A 16,923-nucleotide genomic window follows, 5' to 3' on the forward strand; every position below is an offset into this window, starting at 1 on the left:
TGTCTTTTATCCCTTTGGTGGATGTCCTGTACAACTAAAAATCTCCCTGTACCTAGCAGCTTATCTTCTGTTTAAATGCATGATGCAGTTAGGCTTCATATCCTTTTCTTTATTTCCTCTTCCACTCTGCTTCTGGCACATTATTATTCTTTCCAATAATGGTACAAGGCCTCTGGAACCCAATACTCCCCAGAAATAATTACAGATAGATTAATGTGCCATCCCCACAGGTAGATTAAGTCAGTGCATAATTTCTGTATAGGTCAGCTATTGAGGAATGTGCTTGCTCTTGCTTTCTCCATAGTTACCTAATAGGACAGAAATATTTCTCTCCCCCATATATTTGTCCTGTGGCTGGAGGCTGGTCCTCTCCCGAGTCTGGAGTACCCAGTACCCATATATGGTTGATAATGAACATTACTGGAAGATGTAAGGCCCGTATGGAGATTAACAATGGGGAAACCTAGACAAGGTGTGATTATGGCTGCATGAACACGGTTTGATTGTATCTTTGTCTGACATAGGGTTTGATGACCTACAAGCTTGTGCGGATCCTGGAGCTCCTGAACATGGATACAAGACACCCAGTGCAGGTGTTTTCTTTGAAAGCGTGGTAGTCCGGTTTCATTGCCAAGAAGGATACAGGCTTAATGGTACTTCAAAAAAACTTTGTGTGAGACACTTTAATGGCTCCCTGAGCTGGAAACCAAGTGATAAACCTGTGTGCCTACAAGAAGGTAAGTCAGTTTTCTTAAAGCAATTCACCAGTGTTAGTGCTTCTCATTTGTATGTGTACCTTGTCCTCGTGTCTCAGCACAAACCACAACAGGCTGGAGTCCATTTTATTGGATCTTATTTGATACATACTGGAGTTTCCCATCCATAATCACCATTTCTCTGTTAAGTTTGTACTGTGAGAGGTTCTGTGTGCGTGTCTATGTGTTGAAAGGGACATAAAGGAATCTCAAGGAAAAAAAAGTAATCCTTCTACCCAGTTACAAATTGATGCAGAGAGAAATAAGAAAACAATCTCTTATCAGTAAACTGTTTATAGCTATTTGTTAAAACTGCTTACTTAATGCTTTTTTTCTGTAATATCTTACTAGGAAAATATAATTAACTTCCATTGCCACTGTTCCTGCTAATCAGGAGTTTTAAACAATTGTATTTTATGGCATGTGCATGATTCAAGTAAGAAAATTAAATATGCATGAAATGCAAAAATTTAAAGTCAATTTAGAAGTTTACTTTGAGATAAATCTGACTATTATGCATAAAACAACTTATTTTTATTGCAGTGCATTTTTGAATTTGTATTTGTTTTTAACTAATTAGGGCATTAAATTACTCTCTTCTTCCGGGAATTTTTAGAAGCGGGATTAATATGAATATCATAAATATAAATACCAAAAATACCCCCCTAAGCAGTGTATTTATTCCACTAAGTATATTAAAGCTATAACTTGTTCTTTATGTTGAATTATTTTGGTCAACAGAGCTATTAAAATCAACAGACATGAAAAGTGTTAGTTAAATCAAGTGTGCGCATTTTAGTGTTGTCTTTCCATTGAAAACATCAGCAATTGCCTCACTGATTTCAAGGTGGACAGTCCTGTCAATGTGATGCAGTAAGTACTGGGGAGAGTAGCCAGAAATAATTGGCAAGTAGTCCATGGTCTCTCAGGTAGCTGTCCAGTTGGCCAAGGAGAGGTCTTGGTAATATATGCCATAGGCAACAGAGTCATGAGGGATGCAGTCTTGAGCTCTCTTTTGATATGCACTGACATTACAATTAGTATGTAGAATGTGAAGGCAATCAGGCTAGTAGCACCAGCTCATAAATTGTATGAGAATGTGCTGTCCGTTTTGAGGGTGATCATAGGAAAATTAACCTAAGAGTGACTGAACAGCACAGATCCTAAGTGGTGGAGCGGCCACAGGCAGAACCAGAAATGGGCCACACAGGTCAGCCTATCTTTCAGACAGAACGGCTCTGCAGTGGCTTTGTGGAGCTACAATGCAGTGGTCTTAGCAGGAATGATATTGAGAACTTCTGAAACATTTAGCAGAATTATGGCCCATCCAAACTCTTCTAGGATAGATTATCGACGTGGTGATTGTGACACCAGGTAAAGACTTGGATCTACTTTCAAAAGAGATTTAACATATAGGCAAACAAATAGGAGTATAGACACTGTACCCCTTGAGTTTAGGGGTAAATTATGGGAGCAAGTCCAAATGACAGGTAGGATTGCTGATATCATTAGGGAACTGGCTGTGCAGTGCAAACAAATCCTGTGTTAAATCACTCTACCCATAGCACTGAGCAGATTTTACTTGATTTTCAATGTTGAAATTATATGCAAGTTTGAAGAAATTCATAGGTCATAGCTGATAGAAATTAACTTGATAAGAAAAAAGAGAGTGGTGATCATTTTATTAGGTGGTGCTGGCTAAAAAACTTTGATACCTAGGCCTCAACTACATATGTAGATAGTATGAAACCCTGGCACAAGTCATGGAATTATTTGGAGCTGTGCTATGTTTAATGTCAAAATTAGTGCAGCAGTAATACACACTCCTGTTGAAAGAAAATAATGTCCTCAAGCCTTGTAGCCACAGATACAATTAGGCTATTCAAAGAAGGAAAAGAGTATCAAGGCACTGATGTCTTTAGATATTGGTGTTCAACACTGTATCACATGGTATGATCTTTTTACAGACCACAAAAAAAGTAGTGATGGAGTTACCATAATAGTAATTTTGAAATAGCACCTGTATCATCCACATTATTTAAATAAGCATTGACCTATTTTATTGAATATTAAGTGCTTTACTGAATACTGAGACCTCTTCCCAGCCCCAACAGTCCAAATCTATGGAAATCTGTGAAAGAAGTTTCAGATCACAATGCCTTCAACAGCAGAGCTGCCGCTAATATCACTGTGATCAAAATTTTCTCCAACTGTTTTTAAAAAAAGAAATTGGAAGATAAGAACGTGATGGATGATGTGACAACAGGTGCTTAGGAGATAATCATTACTTTTCAGCACAGAACACTTAACAACGATTGCAAGCCAGTGCTCTGATCAAGCAAAGCACTTAAGCTTGAGCATAGCTGTAATTATGTGATTAGTCCTCTTAAAGTTCTATTCCCAAAATGAACTATACATAAAAATACTTTTTATTATTTAGACTGAAGAGTAGGACCCTGATATAGGATTTAGTGAGGCAAGTGCCTAAGTGCTTTCCTGATTAATGGTTCTTCCATCAGGTATTGTTAAAACAATCTTAGGATTTAGCTCGAAAAAAAAGAAATAGATGACAAAGTTAATTCTTCTTTCCAATATATAATATAACCAGTGATTCAGAAGAAATACTAAGCAAAGGTTCAGCAGCAATCCATGGGACCTACCCATTTATTGAAGTGCTTTTCAGTGTGGTTCTTGTGTGTACCAGGACCAGAATCGTGAGGAGGGAGCACAATGGGCAGGTGGGGAGCGCAGAAGCGTGGCACAGAAGCAGAGCAGTCAAGGAGTTAGAACAGTTTTTGTGGGAACAGGCTGCCCAGAGAAGCTATGATGCCCATCCCTGGAGGTGCTCCAGGCCAAGTTGGATTGGGCCCTGGGCAGACTGAGCTGACGTGGCAGTCCTGGCCATGGCTGGGGGTGGGGCTCCAGGGCTTTAGGGTCCTCTCCAACCTAAGCTGTTCTGTGATTTACCTGTGATTTATCTATGATGTAGATAGAAGTCTTCATTGCAGAAATTCTATAATGGCATGTGAAAAGAAATTTGAAATTTGTAACAACTGCTGCTGAAGTAGAAAGTTAATGTTTTAACATTTGTCACTGACGTATCACGGGGTGAAACAAGCATTGTATGACATTCACCCAGTTAAGGCAGAGGCTGATTGCCATGGCTACCGGAGTATAAACTCCATGCCTCTGGTGCCATATGGTACATGTAAAGGTCAAACACTGCCATCTGAGCCTGAACAGTAAAAACATTCAGTACTTTGCAGTTGATTTTAAGTTAATTTCAGGAGTTTGGGTTCAGCTAAGGCTAGTTACATATGATTTTATACCTGTATGTTATGAAGTATGATTGTCTTTATGTTTGCTAGAATAATCTCTAATCACAAGTTAATGATATTTACAAAAGGAAGAAAAGAAACTTGTTCCAGAATGTAATCAATCTTAAAACTGCTCTTCATTCAGTTAATTGGATTTAAAACTCTGTCATTTTTTGTGAAGTGCCAGGAGACTTTAAGTGTCAGTGCAAGAATGAAGTTGCATGACTAGGTGCCAGTAAATGCGCTGTCAAGAATTGGCTTGCTTAGAGTTATGCTCTCGTGTTGATCTATGGCCTGTTGTGAGTGTAACTTCCATCAATTCTAATGCAGTTATGCACATAAATGCCAAAGCTCTAAGGTAGGAATTTTGTATTTACTGTTTAAGAGCAATATGTCGTGTTGTTCACACTTTAATCTGATCTTCTCCCACTGTGATAATGTGGCTGCTGAGACTGTTGCCCCACTTGTAACAAATGCTGCCTCTTTCCTATGAGATTGAATCTAAATTTACAGTCTGTGTGGGGATAGCAACGAAGCTAAGAACTGTGCCCTGCTCTCCCAGTGCTCCTGCAGGCAGATGCCTTTGAGATGTGCTCAGTGCCTTGTTCTCCCAGTGGCAGGGATGATAAACTGGCAGTAAACGTAACGGGCTAGAGCACAGTTTGGGCACAATTTCCTCGTATGACATTTAGCGCTCATTTCTCTTAGCCTTTGTCCCTGGATCTGTGAGGTGACTGAAGACTTTTTTTTTATCTTTTAACACTCTTGCTCAGTGTTTAATTCTTAAGCCTGGTCACGCACTCCCCCATGATGCATGTAACCTGTGCTTGGTGTGATGGCCACTAGTCTTGGGAAAAGCCGTTGTGCACTGTTGGAATACAAGCAAAGGCAGCAAGGAAGACATTTAATATGCACTGAAATCTCACGTTTTCGGAATGATTCTACTAGCACAGTAGTATAGATTCAATATTACCGAAAGAGAGAATTTGGATCTTAGTTGTTTAAGAGGATAGTTGTTCCTGCATACAGTAGAGTCTTTGTGACTATTTCCATAGCCCTCCTGCTGAGATGCCTTAACTCTGTAGATGCTGCTGTAAGGAGAGAGGGTGGCCCTTCTTCCCTGTGGGTTGGAAGGAACATCTCTGAGTGATGCTTGAGGCTGGATGGGGCCCTGGGCAGCCTGAGCTGGTGGGTGGCAGTCCTGCCCATGGCAGAAGATTGGAACTGGATGGGCTTTAAGGTCCCTTCCAGCCCAAACCATTCTATCATTCTCTGGTTCAATGTTCCACTGTATTGTTTGCATACAAACTAGAGCACTTGGACTATTGAGTTTAACAAATCTTATATGCTAAAATATCCTCCTTTGACATGTGAGAGCATGGTTTGCTGAAGCCAAGGACTCCTAGTGTGCATCTTCATCAAGAGTAGGCCAGGATGACATCAGTGCGGGGCCTGCCAGCTGCCCCCACCTGCACAAGGACCACTGCCTTTGTGCCTCTGGAAGAAAAGGAATTGTTCCTAACAAGGGCATGCTCTTGGCCGACCCATTTTAATATTCACACATTCAGTACAAGCAGATCACATAGAAGTGGCAGAAAAGAATGTAAGTCATAGCCATTACTGTTTGATGCTGGTTAAAGACACCGTTAAATGGTTTAGAGACTTCCATGGGTTTGCAGAAAAGTGCTTGCAATAAAGCAGTTTATTTTCTAGGACAGGACATTTTAAAATTTGGTGACTTCTTCTCAACTTTTCCAAACAGAGTTTGTGCCAGCTAATCCAGCTGTTTGCAGAGAGGGGGCATCTGCAATTTATTCCTGGCTAAGTGCTAAACAATAGAAACTCAGCCAGTGGGAAACCATTTGCTCACGGGGCATCAGGAAAAAGCACTGTAATATTGTCGTACGAAAGTCCCATACTTAGCTGGGGCTTGTAATAGGGCCATTATCAAAGCCAGCCAGGATCTAGTGAGCATATAATGTACAGTGAGCAACTTTGCACTGTTCTCCACCAGCATCTATCCGATTAAATTGATTCAATCTATAGCTGTTATTTGGAATAATGAGAATGATGTCACTGTTATAGATCATTGTTACAGAATCAATTTCCCCCGTTTTGGAAGTGAAATCTCATATGTTACTGCAGCATATATATATATCTTTTTTGTTTGTGTAGCAACAGAAAGCTGTTGTGCCAAGAGAGTGAGCTGCTCATTGATATTATCTTCCGTTATCCATCTCAGCCCTCCTCCTGCAGGGCTGCAGAGCAGGACCCCCATCCATCTTATCCCAGCTGTGGAAGTGCCCAGGGCAGCCTCTGCATGACAGTAGACGAGGTTTGCATCAGGCATTTCTTATGCGGCAACCTCTGCTGTCTGCTTCACTGATTAACTTGCCAGCAAGAGTGAAAAATGCTCAGTCTTGGAAGTGGGATGCCTACATCCTTAGCCTAGTGCATTTTGTAGGTTCCTGGCAAGGAACACATCATCCCAGACTTGGACGTCTATAAGTGAATACCTATAAAGCAACACGAGAAATGGGGAAATTCTGAACTAATGTATCCGAGCCCAATACTGAAGTTTAGGCATGTACAGTGTATTTTAGAAACCATCTTTATAACATAAAGTACACTGGGTGATATATTTCAAATGGGGAAGCAACGCCTTTCCACTTCATATTAGTAAAATTTAATGGTTGAATCTGAGAGTAATAATGACCTACTTTGCCAAAGTAAATGAAGTTTTCCCTGGAGGTGTTTATGAAATTGGAGATGTGGCACTGAGGGACATGCTTAGTGGTCATGGAGGGGATGGGCTGGTGGTTGCACTAGGTGGCCTTCCCAACAGTAGTGATTCTATGAAGACATCATGAAATATGTTTGCTCTTAGTAGTTTGCATGTGCTATGCTAAACTGCAGTTTACCTTGCTTAAAGTTGTGTTTCTAAACAAAGAGGCAAGTTGTTGATTTACTTTGTGCATGCTCGCTGTAACCTGCTAAGACCAAACTTGGAGTTCCCTCCACCTCTTCAGCACGAATTACTGCTGAAAATGGCAGAAACTTTCACTTTTATGCAAGTCTCAAAGGACTGCTGAAACTTCTTTTTAGTAAATACTACATTCCTAAATGAAAGCGATTACTCCTTGTGGTAGAAATATTTGAAAATAAAACAACATAGAACAGGCTTGCAATATTTTTATTTGCTTGCTGTTATTTGAACCACTCTGTGGGTTTTGATGCCTGGAAAATTTTATCCCCATCTGTGTCATGGATTGACTGCTGGCAGAAAACCAGATAATTTTGATTATATTTTCCCAGTATGTGATATTTTCCTCTCTTCTGTTTAGTCTCACTTTGCATTCATGTGGAGGATGAACTTTCAGTAACCTGGACTGTTCCTTCATATCCTCTTGGCATCTCTCTTAATTATTCAGTATTAGCAGAATGTTTTTAACTGTGCCTCACCCTTTCCTTCCACTGTTCATGATATCTTTCATTTTTTTAGTCATGTGAGTTTTATTTCATATCTTAGTGTTTTTGGCACCAGAGCATACCTTGAATTGATTATAGTGCTTGATAAATGTATCTCAGACAGGTAAGAGAGCCCATGACTGTATATCGCTGGAGGTTTGTAGCTATTCCACTTTTTGAGTGTCTTTACAAACCCTTGAGATGGCGCTTAGTTGCTTAAAATCTCACACCCTCTCAAGGCATGTGAATTCAGGCACATAAAATGGCCTGATTTAAAACAGAATCAATGAGATTAACATGAATACATTCTCAAAATGAACTCTGTGAAATGAAGTTGGATAAGCCCTTGTAGCAGTACCTGATTTTCATTCTGTCTCTCTGCTAACACTGCAGTTTCCCTTTGTTCCTCGTTCATATCTGTATTTTATCTCCTCTTTCATCTTGTCCTTGGTGCTGTCAAAGAGTCTGCCGTCGCATGGACCGTCGTGTAGTCACAGTGTGCGGTGTAATTTGCACATGATGAATGGAAGGAGAAAATTAAAAGGAGTCTTCCTAAACTATCTTAATTGTGATTGTTTAAAAACGTCCATTACTGTAACATCAGATTCTAGTACCACACTATAGACTTTGTAACTGATGGTTAACTAGGGAAAGTATATATTTGCTGAAATGCATTTTGTCCAAATGGTTTAAGCAGAGCACTTATATTAACTGATAATTTTTGCTTAAGAGCTTGATTACTGAATAGCTAGCCGTGCTATTTTTAATTAAGTCAATTTTTTTCTTTATGAAGTCACAGATTGCCTTGTTCCACATGTTGAAGATGCAGAGATTCATAACAAGACTTACAGGACTGGAGATAAGTTAATAATCAGCTGTCATGAAGGATTCCAGATCCGTTACCCTGACTTAGACAACATGGTTTCAATTTGTCAAGACGATGGAACTTGGGATAATCTGCCCATTTGTCAAGGTTTAGTACACCAGAACATCCTGTTTTATAGCTCATGCACCTTGTGATAGCCTGCCAGTATTTCTTCCTGCAGTTTTAAGGATGACAGTGGTCTCTTCAGTCCCACTGTAGAGTATTTGAATAGCTCTTCTTCTACTTTGGTTTCTCCACCCCACTGCTTGCCGCAGAAAAGATGATACTGGTTTCTGAACATATCCATGCTTGAATTATGAATTGTTTTATCTGATAGTTTATAATCTTACAGAGATGCATCACATTTTTAAAAGAAGTCAAGGTTAAATCAGAATATCAGCAAATGATTTGATGGGCAGATTACATTTTTGTGCCAATTTATAGAGAGGTTTAAGCTTCTTGCTGCAATTTACCTTTGTTTGCCATGTGCAGTGGGCACAGGTAGAAGAGAGAAGATCCTGGAACCTATTCATCTCTCTGAGTTTTCAGCAGAATTGATAGTTGGGTTCACAGTCCATTAAACTGATTGATATTGATCGAAAACTGAAGATTGGATTTTGTCCAGAAAAATCATTGGTCATAGAACTTGCAGTATTAGTATTAGTCTGAGAATCCAGCTTTGCTTCAACTGCAAGTAGTGGTTGGGGGTAAGCCAGCTTTATTTAATGAGAGTTAACTCCCAGTCTGCTCTAATTTCACCTTTCTGACATGTGTGTCTTAGTACTACTGCCTTTTAACCAATTCAAGCTTGGCCAGCTCAAGAGCATCGAAAGATTTTATCTATCTGTGCTAAGAAGAAGAGTGGCTTAACCCATGCCAACTCACCATCCCAAAGAGAGAGATCAAAACCCAGGATGTTAGGATGTGCAGATAGGTGAGGTGAACTCAAACAAGGTGGATTTGTAGGTACTGTATTTACCAAAGATCCAGGTGGAAATTTTGTGACAGCCAGCATTAAATGGGAAATAACCCCTGGGTTGTTACTTTCTTCAGTTGCTATATTTATACTATAAATAGCAATCAATTGCTGCTACTCAGTACTCAATGTTTACTGCTTTTAAAAATAAAGGCCATGCTAATTAAAGTTATGAAGTCGATTGCATAAGAGCAAAGTGCTGTAACTACCAGATAGGTAAAGAATAGATAACTCAGATTCCAGTATCCTCTTTATTTTGCTAATATCAATAATTCTGTTACAGAATTAACTGCAGAATTTTTTTTGGCCTTGTTAGACACTAATACTGTCAAAGGCTCTCAAATACTTGCAGTAGGGAGCCTGACAATTACATTTATATGGCCCTCTGATTATAACAGGCAGTAGTCTCATGATGCTGAGATGTCTTTTTCTTCTGACAGAACAACGGGAAAGGATTGTAGAACAGAGAAAAATCAAGCCTCAGACTATTTTTGACATGCAGTAGTCATGATAATTACTGATCTGGAATGATGTGAATTACTTGGCAAAAAAATGTCAAAAGGAAGTTTCCAGGCAGCTGGAGGTGTTTGGAGACGGGATTTTCACAAACCCTTAGAATTTTTACAAATTCCACTAAATCTTGATCCTGCACTGCAAAGACCTTGTTGGCATTAAAGTTCTGAGTCAGAAAGGCAAAACCTTCCACAGTATAGTGCAAACTTGGGCAGGCAGCACTCCTCCCTTCTGTCGCATTGGAGGCTGCTCATGTCATCCTCCTCTGCAGGCTGCCTGGTTTGCAGGAGCAGTTAATGTGAGGGGCATATCTGACTGTGGTACAGGCAGTAAGTAGGAGATAGGATGCCTATGGTTTACTTGTGCAAGGAGATAACCCGCTAGTAAAACAGCTGTCAGAGTCATATTTGTGTTTGTTTTCATCCCTCTTCCTCAAGTGGCCATTGGAAGGAAATAATCACTTCAAGTACTGTGGAGACTTTTCCTTTATAGACAGTAGCTGGGCATCCACAGCAGTGCTACTATCTTACAAGAGATGCTCTCACTCTGGTTCTAGTTTCTCTGTCGGGCTTAACATTATGTGAGCCTTTGTAGACATCCTTCACAAATTTCTTGCAGTGTCAAGAGACCCATTTCTGGGTTGCCATAATGAAACTCCTGCTTGTCTCCTAACCTTGTAATATTTATCATTCCCTGATTAGTAATCAGATATTAACGCAAATTTAAAATCAACACTATTAATTATTATCCAGTGGGTGATTTCTAATGCCATGAGGCCTTTATTTTTTCTCTAGTACAATATCTTCTCTAAATGCCACCTCAAAGCAAGCCTTGAATATATGTGAATAACCTGTCAGAAAGTCATGCCATCTATTCATTTCACTGCTGTTTCCTCTTCTTTTCTGCACCAAACACAGCTGGTGACCACTTAACTGTCACAGCTGAGTACCACCCGTGTCACAAATCCCTCGAGAGTAATTCTAGAGGTAGAATGGAGCCTCTGACTACATTTAACATTTCTGTTGATAACAGGTATTTTAAACTTTTGATAGTTTGATCTGAGCCCTCGCTCAGTGTTTATCATATGACTGCTCATAGGAAATGACATCCCTTTAGACTTTCTCAGTTTGCAACCTCAAAATCATTAATTCTGTCTGCAGATGTTTTACAGTTGTGTGCACTTTATCACAAGAGCAGTTTGAATATTTAAGATCTACCTGACTGTTTTAAGAGGAGAAATAAAATTCATGGTTTATATAAATGACAGTCTTTATTTATTTAAGATTCTACCTCAAAAAGGAATTGGCATCTGCTAAAGCAGTGAATGTTTGTGCAACAAAATACTGTAATTTTCAGTAAACCTTCCCTGGATTTGTTGAGACTTAATCCCGTACTAACAAAGCATGTGGGTTAAATAATAGAAGAGTTTCAAAAAGAATAATGAGGCATACGTATCTGAGGGAGAACATGTAGTTATACCATTCATGGTAGAGAAGGTGAAAAATATTGTACTCTTCAATCTAGGAATTCTTTTCTGGGTATGTTAAAATGAATAAGATAAGCACCTTGTAATAAAAGATACTTCCTTCTTCTTAATTTGCAGGTTGCCTGAGGCCATTGGTTCTTCCTCATAGTTACATTAATATTTCTGAATTCGAGTCCTCCTTCTCAGTAGGAACAGTGGTGTATTATCAATGCTTTCCTGGATATAAACTAGAAGGGGCAGAGTTCCTTGAGTGCATGTATAACCTTATCTGGTCAGATAGCCCACCTAGGTGCCTTGATGTGGAAGGTAAATGTCTTATTGTTCGCTTATCTTGCTTTTAATTTTGCAAAAATCAGCATGCTCAATGTGATTTTAAGCCAGGGCTATATCTCCAGTTCTACTATGTGTAATGTTCCTGAAGGCCACGCAGAATGCTCCCAGTTTGTATTGCATGCAACCAGCTCCAGTTCACTGCAGTCAGCTGCTGGGGTTGTCCATCTCATGGCTTCTCTCTGCAAGAGGGAAAGTTCTTAACAGGGATGATTGCTTTGCCTTGAAAATGTAAATCTTTGCAGCTTTTCTGATGAAAATATGGAGGGAGTTATGGAGTTCACATTCACATACAGATGGTCAGTGTTTCTATAGATACAGACACATTTCTATGTTAAGCAAAAAATGCTCCATGCGGACTCTTATATTGGGCAGTTTTATTCAGTGCCACATGCTGCTGCTGCATACTTCAGAATCGGTTGTTTCTCACAGTAGTTATCCTTAAGGAAGCATCTGCAACCAAAGTGAATGACTTTATTGATTAGGAACTTAAAAACTGTGGTCAGAGTGTGATAGATATTAGCCATCCAAAAGAAATAGTCTGTGGCTGCAGCTGCAGGGACACTGCAAAGACACTGAATGGAATACTCCATACATGATCAAAACCTTGTGAACCATCTTCTGTCATCTTCATATTGCATCCTAAGTAAAAAGCATCCCAGGAAGTTAGCAGAATTGAAATACATACTCTAGAAGGAGTACATTTTTGCTGTTTCAAGGTAGATATCTATATTTAGAACTTAGTTTAAAGCAGTTGTAGGAATGTCTGAATGATGCTAATTTCAGAGAGCTAAACACTAAACATTCTGGGAGTGTAAGAATTTGTCAACAGCATCAACAAAGTGGCATAATACACAAAAGTAATGAAATTATCCTTTTCCAAAGTTTAAAATACCTTTGCAGTTTTGGGATGACATGAGTCTTTTGTAGGGTTTTGTGGTTTTGGTTTTTTGTTTGCTTGTTTTGTTTTTATTTTGATTTAGCTCACCATGAAAAATTAATTGCATACTAGATCTAGGTAATACCTTTTGGGATGTTTGCTTGTTGTTGCTTTTTACATCACAGAAAATAAATAACTCGAAAAAAATAGAAGGCCCTGTTAGTCCTAAACAAAGAAAGTGAACCCTTTTAATAATAATGACAATTCTTCAGTTAGGAAGATCGGAGCATTAATATATAGATATCCCAGTGTATGAAACATAGAAAGCTATGCCAGTGTCCTTTCCGTCACTGAAGGCCACCACAGACAGCTTCACCTAGGAGAGATGCTGTAGGAACATGTCAGTTGGTATGCCACAAATTTCAACATTAACTCCAATAGAATGGAGTAAATCAACGTTAGATGCTCGCATTGGGAAGTGTTTAAGTGATTTATGCAAGGAGTGCCATACCCCTGAAATCTTGCTGCAGTCTACCACTCCAGTGAACTAAACTGCCTCCCTGCATATTTTTTTATTCCTCGCTTTGCATACCAAGTTCAAGCTCATTCCTTGGTATTCCTTTTATGCGTATATGTATATATATATTATATATATTATATGTATAATCTCACCAAGAAGTATTTTTCAGAGAGGAAATCTGCAAATAACAAATTAATTCCATTTTCAAATTTCTCCCAATAATATTTTCCACTCAGTAATTCAATGTGGCAATGATTTGAAGCTACGTACACTATTTTGGAGTTTTTATTGTGCGGCAAGCAGAATTTTTCTTCCTCATTTTGTTGTATATTCTTGAAACCTTTCTCACAAATGTTATCTGTCAATCTTGAGAAATTTTGCCTCCTTTTAGGTCAGATTGATTCTGGTGAAGGGTTTGCAGATCCATTTAACTGCATGGTTCTGCTAGGCATCACTTGGCTCACTTTCAGCATTGTATGGAGCAGCTGTCTCTCTAAAGCAGATGTACGTGAGGTTTGGAGTTTTGGGTGTATGCTGATAGCATTTATGCACTTCAGATGTAGAATCACAGTAGCTGAAGGTAGGAAGGAATAATCAGCTTGTGTAATCCATTGCTTGCTCCCGCCCTACCTCATTCTATCCAATGCTCAGCCCTGTCTTGTTCTCAGCATGGCAAGAGCAGAGCTTTCACACGCTCCTGTGAGAGGCTTTGTTATGTTCAGGACATTGTCTTGATAAGAAAAAAAAGGTTTTTTCTGCATGAAGATTGTGTTACCTAGTACTGATGTGCAGCCAGCACTGCAGTGGTGTGCAGGGGCTTCTCAGCAGCAGCTGCTAGTTCTGATCAGGGAAGTTGTTGTAGCTCAGGCAAATGAGGACGCCGCTAGCACAGATTGCCAAGTATTTACTGTTATGAGATCCTCTTCTTAAATGCTTGTAACTTTGCCAAATTTAAAACATTCACATTGATTTTCGAGTGTCTGCCTCGAGCTGAATCATTTGGGAAGCTTCAGTTGAAATGGTTCAGCTATATGAGAGAATGGTGCTAGAGGAAATTGTGTTGTTTTGGCAGTGTTGGAAATTGTTACAGTCATTTAAAAGGTAAGCTGAAGCATCTTAACCCTGAATTTTCTTCTTCTATTCCTTGATTTACATCTCTAACTTTCTTTATACCCTTTTTTTTTTTTTTTGTAGCGGAACTCCATAATTATACAGAAGTTTCTTAAACTTCCTTTTTTACTGAAACTTCATAGTACTAAAGAAATATGAAAAACAAAGAAAATTGTTAATTTAGTTATTAATATGATTTTTAAATTACAAGTTTGGGGTTAATTATCCATCTGCGGAAATTAGTGCGAGTTAGTGATTGCCTTCTGTAAAATCAATTATACAAAAGATGGGGAAAAAGAAAACATAAATTGCAGATTTTACCATATGTGGTATAAAAATTTCCTGTAAAATGAGATGGTTTCCCAAAATGTTGGAAGAGAGCAAACACTTCAGAATGTAAGGAAACTGTGAAAAGAAATGGACAGCCAAACTACTAAATAGAAATATAAAATGTTTGTGGTGTGAATAAAGATATTACAAAGGATTTGGGGAAATAATAAAAAAAAAGTCTAGCCATTAGTACTGGGAGAACATGATCTGCATATGATTACACACCTTGCCATCTGGACTCTCCATTTTAATCTTATTCCCTTTGGAAGTCTTCCAACAAGATGTAAAGAAAAGCTCTTACAAAGAATGAGGAGGGAATCAGGCAAGGAAAGGAAAAGCAAGGGGAATTTGCTTGTAATTCTGATGCTGGAATATGAAGCAGTGTATGCATAGTGTAATCGAGTAATCCTGGCTTTATATTTAAGAGTATGAGGGAAACCAAGTTGATTGAGATAACAAACAGCAGATGTGATTCTAGTACCTGCAATGCCTGGTTTCAGCATTAGCCCAACTGAGCACGAAAGCCGGAAATCAGATACACAGAGATATCAAAAGAGTTCTGAAGCTAATTCTGTATGCTAGAACCAACAGATTCTTGAGCATAGGTTAAGCTTGAGAGTATGTAAAACAAAGTATTACAAGTTCTTGTGGGTAGGTTCAACTGAAAATGAAACAAACCTGTGTAACAGACTTCAAAGTGAGGATCAAATGAATAGAAGAGAGGAAAACTGAAGGAATTTCAAAACTGGTACATAAAACCAGTTCATTGTGAGTGGGATGAAGAGTCATAACACTGTACAACTCCTGGTTACAGAAATTAACAAAAACTGAGTGAGATTAGGGATGGAAGGAATTTAGAAAACTGCCCAGCAAAGTCAGAAGGGAAGCCAAAAAAAAACCCAGTCTACATAAAGTATTAGGAAACTGCTGAAGAACAAAAGGGAGTTGGTCATACGAGAATTATAAATGATGAAGCATGCTACAGATATATAATAAATGTTTTGGAAAGACGGGGAAGAATACAGGCAAGGATAGAGTTTCTAAGTGATACTTCACATGAAGATTCTGAAGATAATACAGTGAGACAGACCCTAACAGAGAGGATCTGATGGTTGTGACGTTGAACCTAAGCAGAAAAAAGCATGAGAGAGTACTGGAGGAAGGTGTTATTGTAGGTGAAATGCCATAGCCACTTAGTACTTTAAAACAGTAGCTTAAACTCCTTAAACAATTACACACAGGATACTTTGAAAGAAAGCTTCAAAATCATCATTCTTACATAACAATTACTGATGTCAAATACCATAAGCGAGACTGCACTGTACATTTGATAAGCTTTATCCTTAAAATGTTTTCAATTGTCGATGGAACATACAGCAATACACTGGAGAGGGGAAAAGTCAGTCTGTGATCAGTTTACATTTAAGAGTCAGAATAAAGTAAGCAATCCTAAGCCTGAGATATTATACATTAGCAAAAAAGGATTTCTCTCTGCCTTTCTTTGTTGACTTTGAGAAGGCTTTAGATAAATTCCAATATGACAAACTGATGCATGTTCTCAGAGATCATAATGTTGATGCAGCAGATCTCAAACAAATGAAAATCCTGTAGGGGGAGCAGAGGGCAGCAATATGAGCAACCTGTGAAATACTGTGGTATCAGCTCAACTTTCCTAAGTCCATGTGGCCTGATGGAATTCATCCTGGAGCGCTGGAGGAATTAGCAGACATTGTAGCTGGGCCACTTTCAACTGTCTACTAAATTGGTGGGAGGTTGGAGAGGTTCCTGCTGACTGGGAGCTAGACAATGCTATACCTGTCTACAGAAAGGGCACAAGAGAAGACCTGGGCAACTACAGACTTGTCTGTCTAACTCAGTGCTTGGAAAAGTTATGGAGAAGATGGCCTTGGAGTATACTGAAGAGGTTTCCTCATGAAGTGGTTGATGCCCTATGCCTGTTAATGTTCAGGAGGCATTTGGGCATTACCCTCAGTAATGTGTTTTAACTTTTGATTAGCCCTGAAAATATTAGGCAGATGGACTTGATGATCATTGAAGGTCCCTTCCAACTGAACTATTCTATTCTATTTACTCTGCAGTATTAAGAAATAAATAATAGCCTTGTTTTTAACTGCACTGACTGCAGTGGAGTTTCAGAATGTAATCAGTGCCTAGAGAAATACTTCTCAGAATTGACAGTCTACAGCAAATGCTCAAGTAGCAGCAAAAAACAATGTCCTACGCTCCTTTACTTGGGGAACACCTTTACATTGTGATTCCTTTGGACCACTAACTGAAGGACAAAATAGGCTGATAGTCTTTCGCCCTTGGGATGTTTGAGTCACAGGAAGCAGATGTGATAAATCTAAGTTT

General features: G+C 39.0%; 1 protein-coding gene across 1 annotated transcript in view; it reads left to right on the forward strand.

The window, feature by feature from the left end:
• Window positions 1-478: 478 nt before the first annotated feature.
• Window positions 479-16,923, forward strand: part of SUSD4 (sushi domain containing 4) — a gene marked incomplete at its 5' end in the record, with an annotated part of 30,682 nt that continues 14,237 nt past the window's right edge. Inside the window, 3 exons of the mRNA XM_031552355.1 lie at window positions 479-737; window positions 8,334-8,513; window positions 11,498-11,686. Coding sequence (XP_031408215.1) covers window positions 479-737; window positions 8,334-8,513; window positions 11,498-11,686 — 628 coding nt within the window. The remainder of the gene's footprint in view (window positions 738-8,333; window positions 8,514-11,497; window positions 11,687-16,923) is intronic.

The sequence above is a fragment of the Meleagris gallopavo genome, chromosome 2 (assembly GCF_000146605.3).
Source record: "Meleagris gallopavo isolate NT-WF06-2002-E0010 breed Aviagen turkey brand Nicholas breeding stock chromosome 2, Turkey_5.1, whole genome shotgun sequence".
In the NCBI taxonomy this organism is placed as follows: Eukaryota; Metazoa; Chordata; class Aves; order Galliformes; family Phasianidae; genus Meleagris; species Meleagris gallopavo.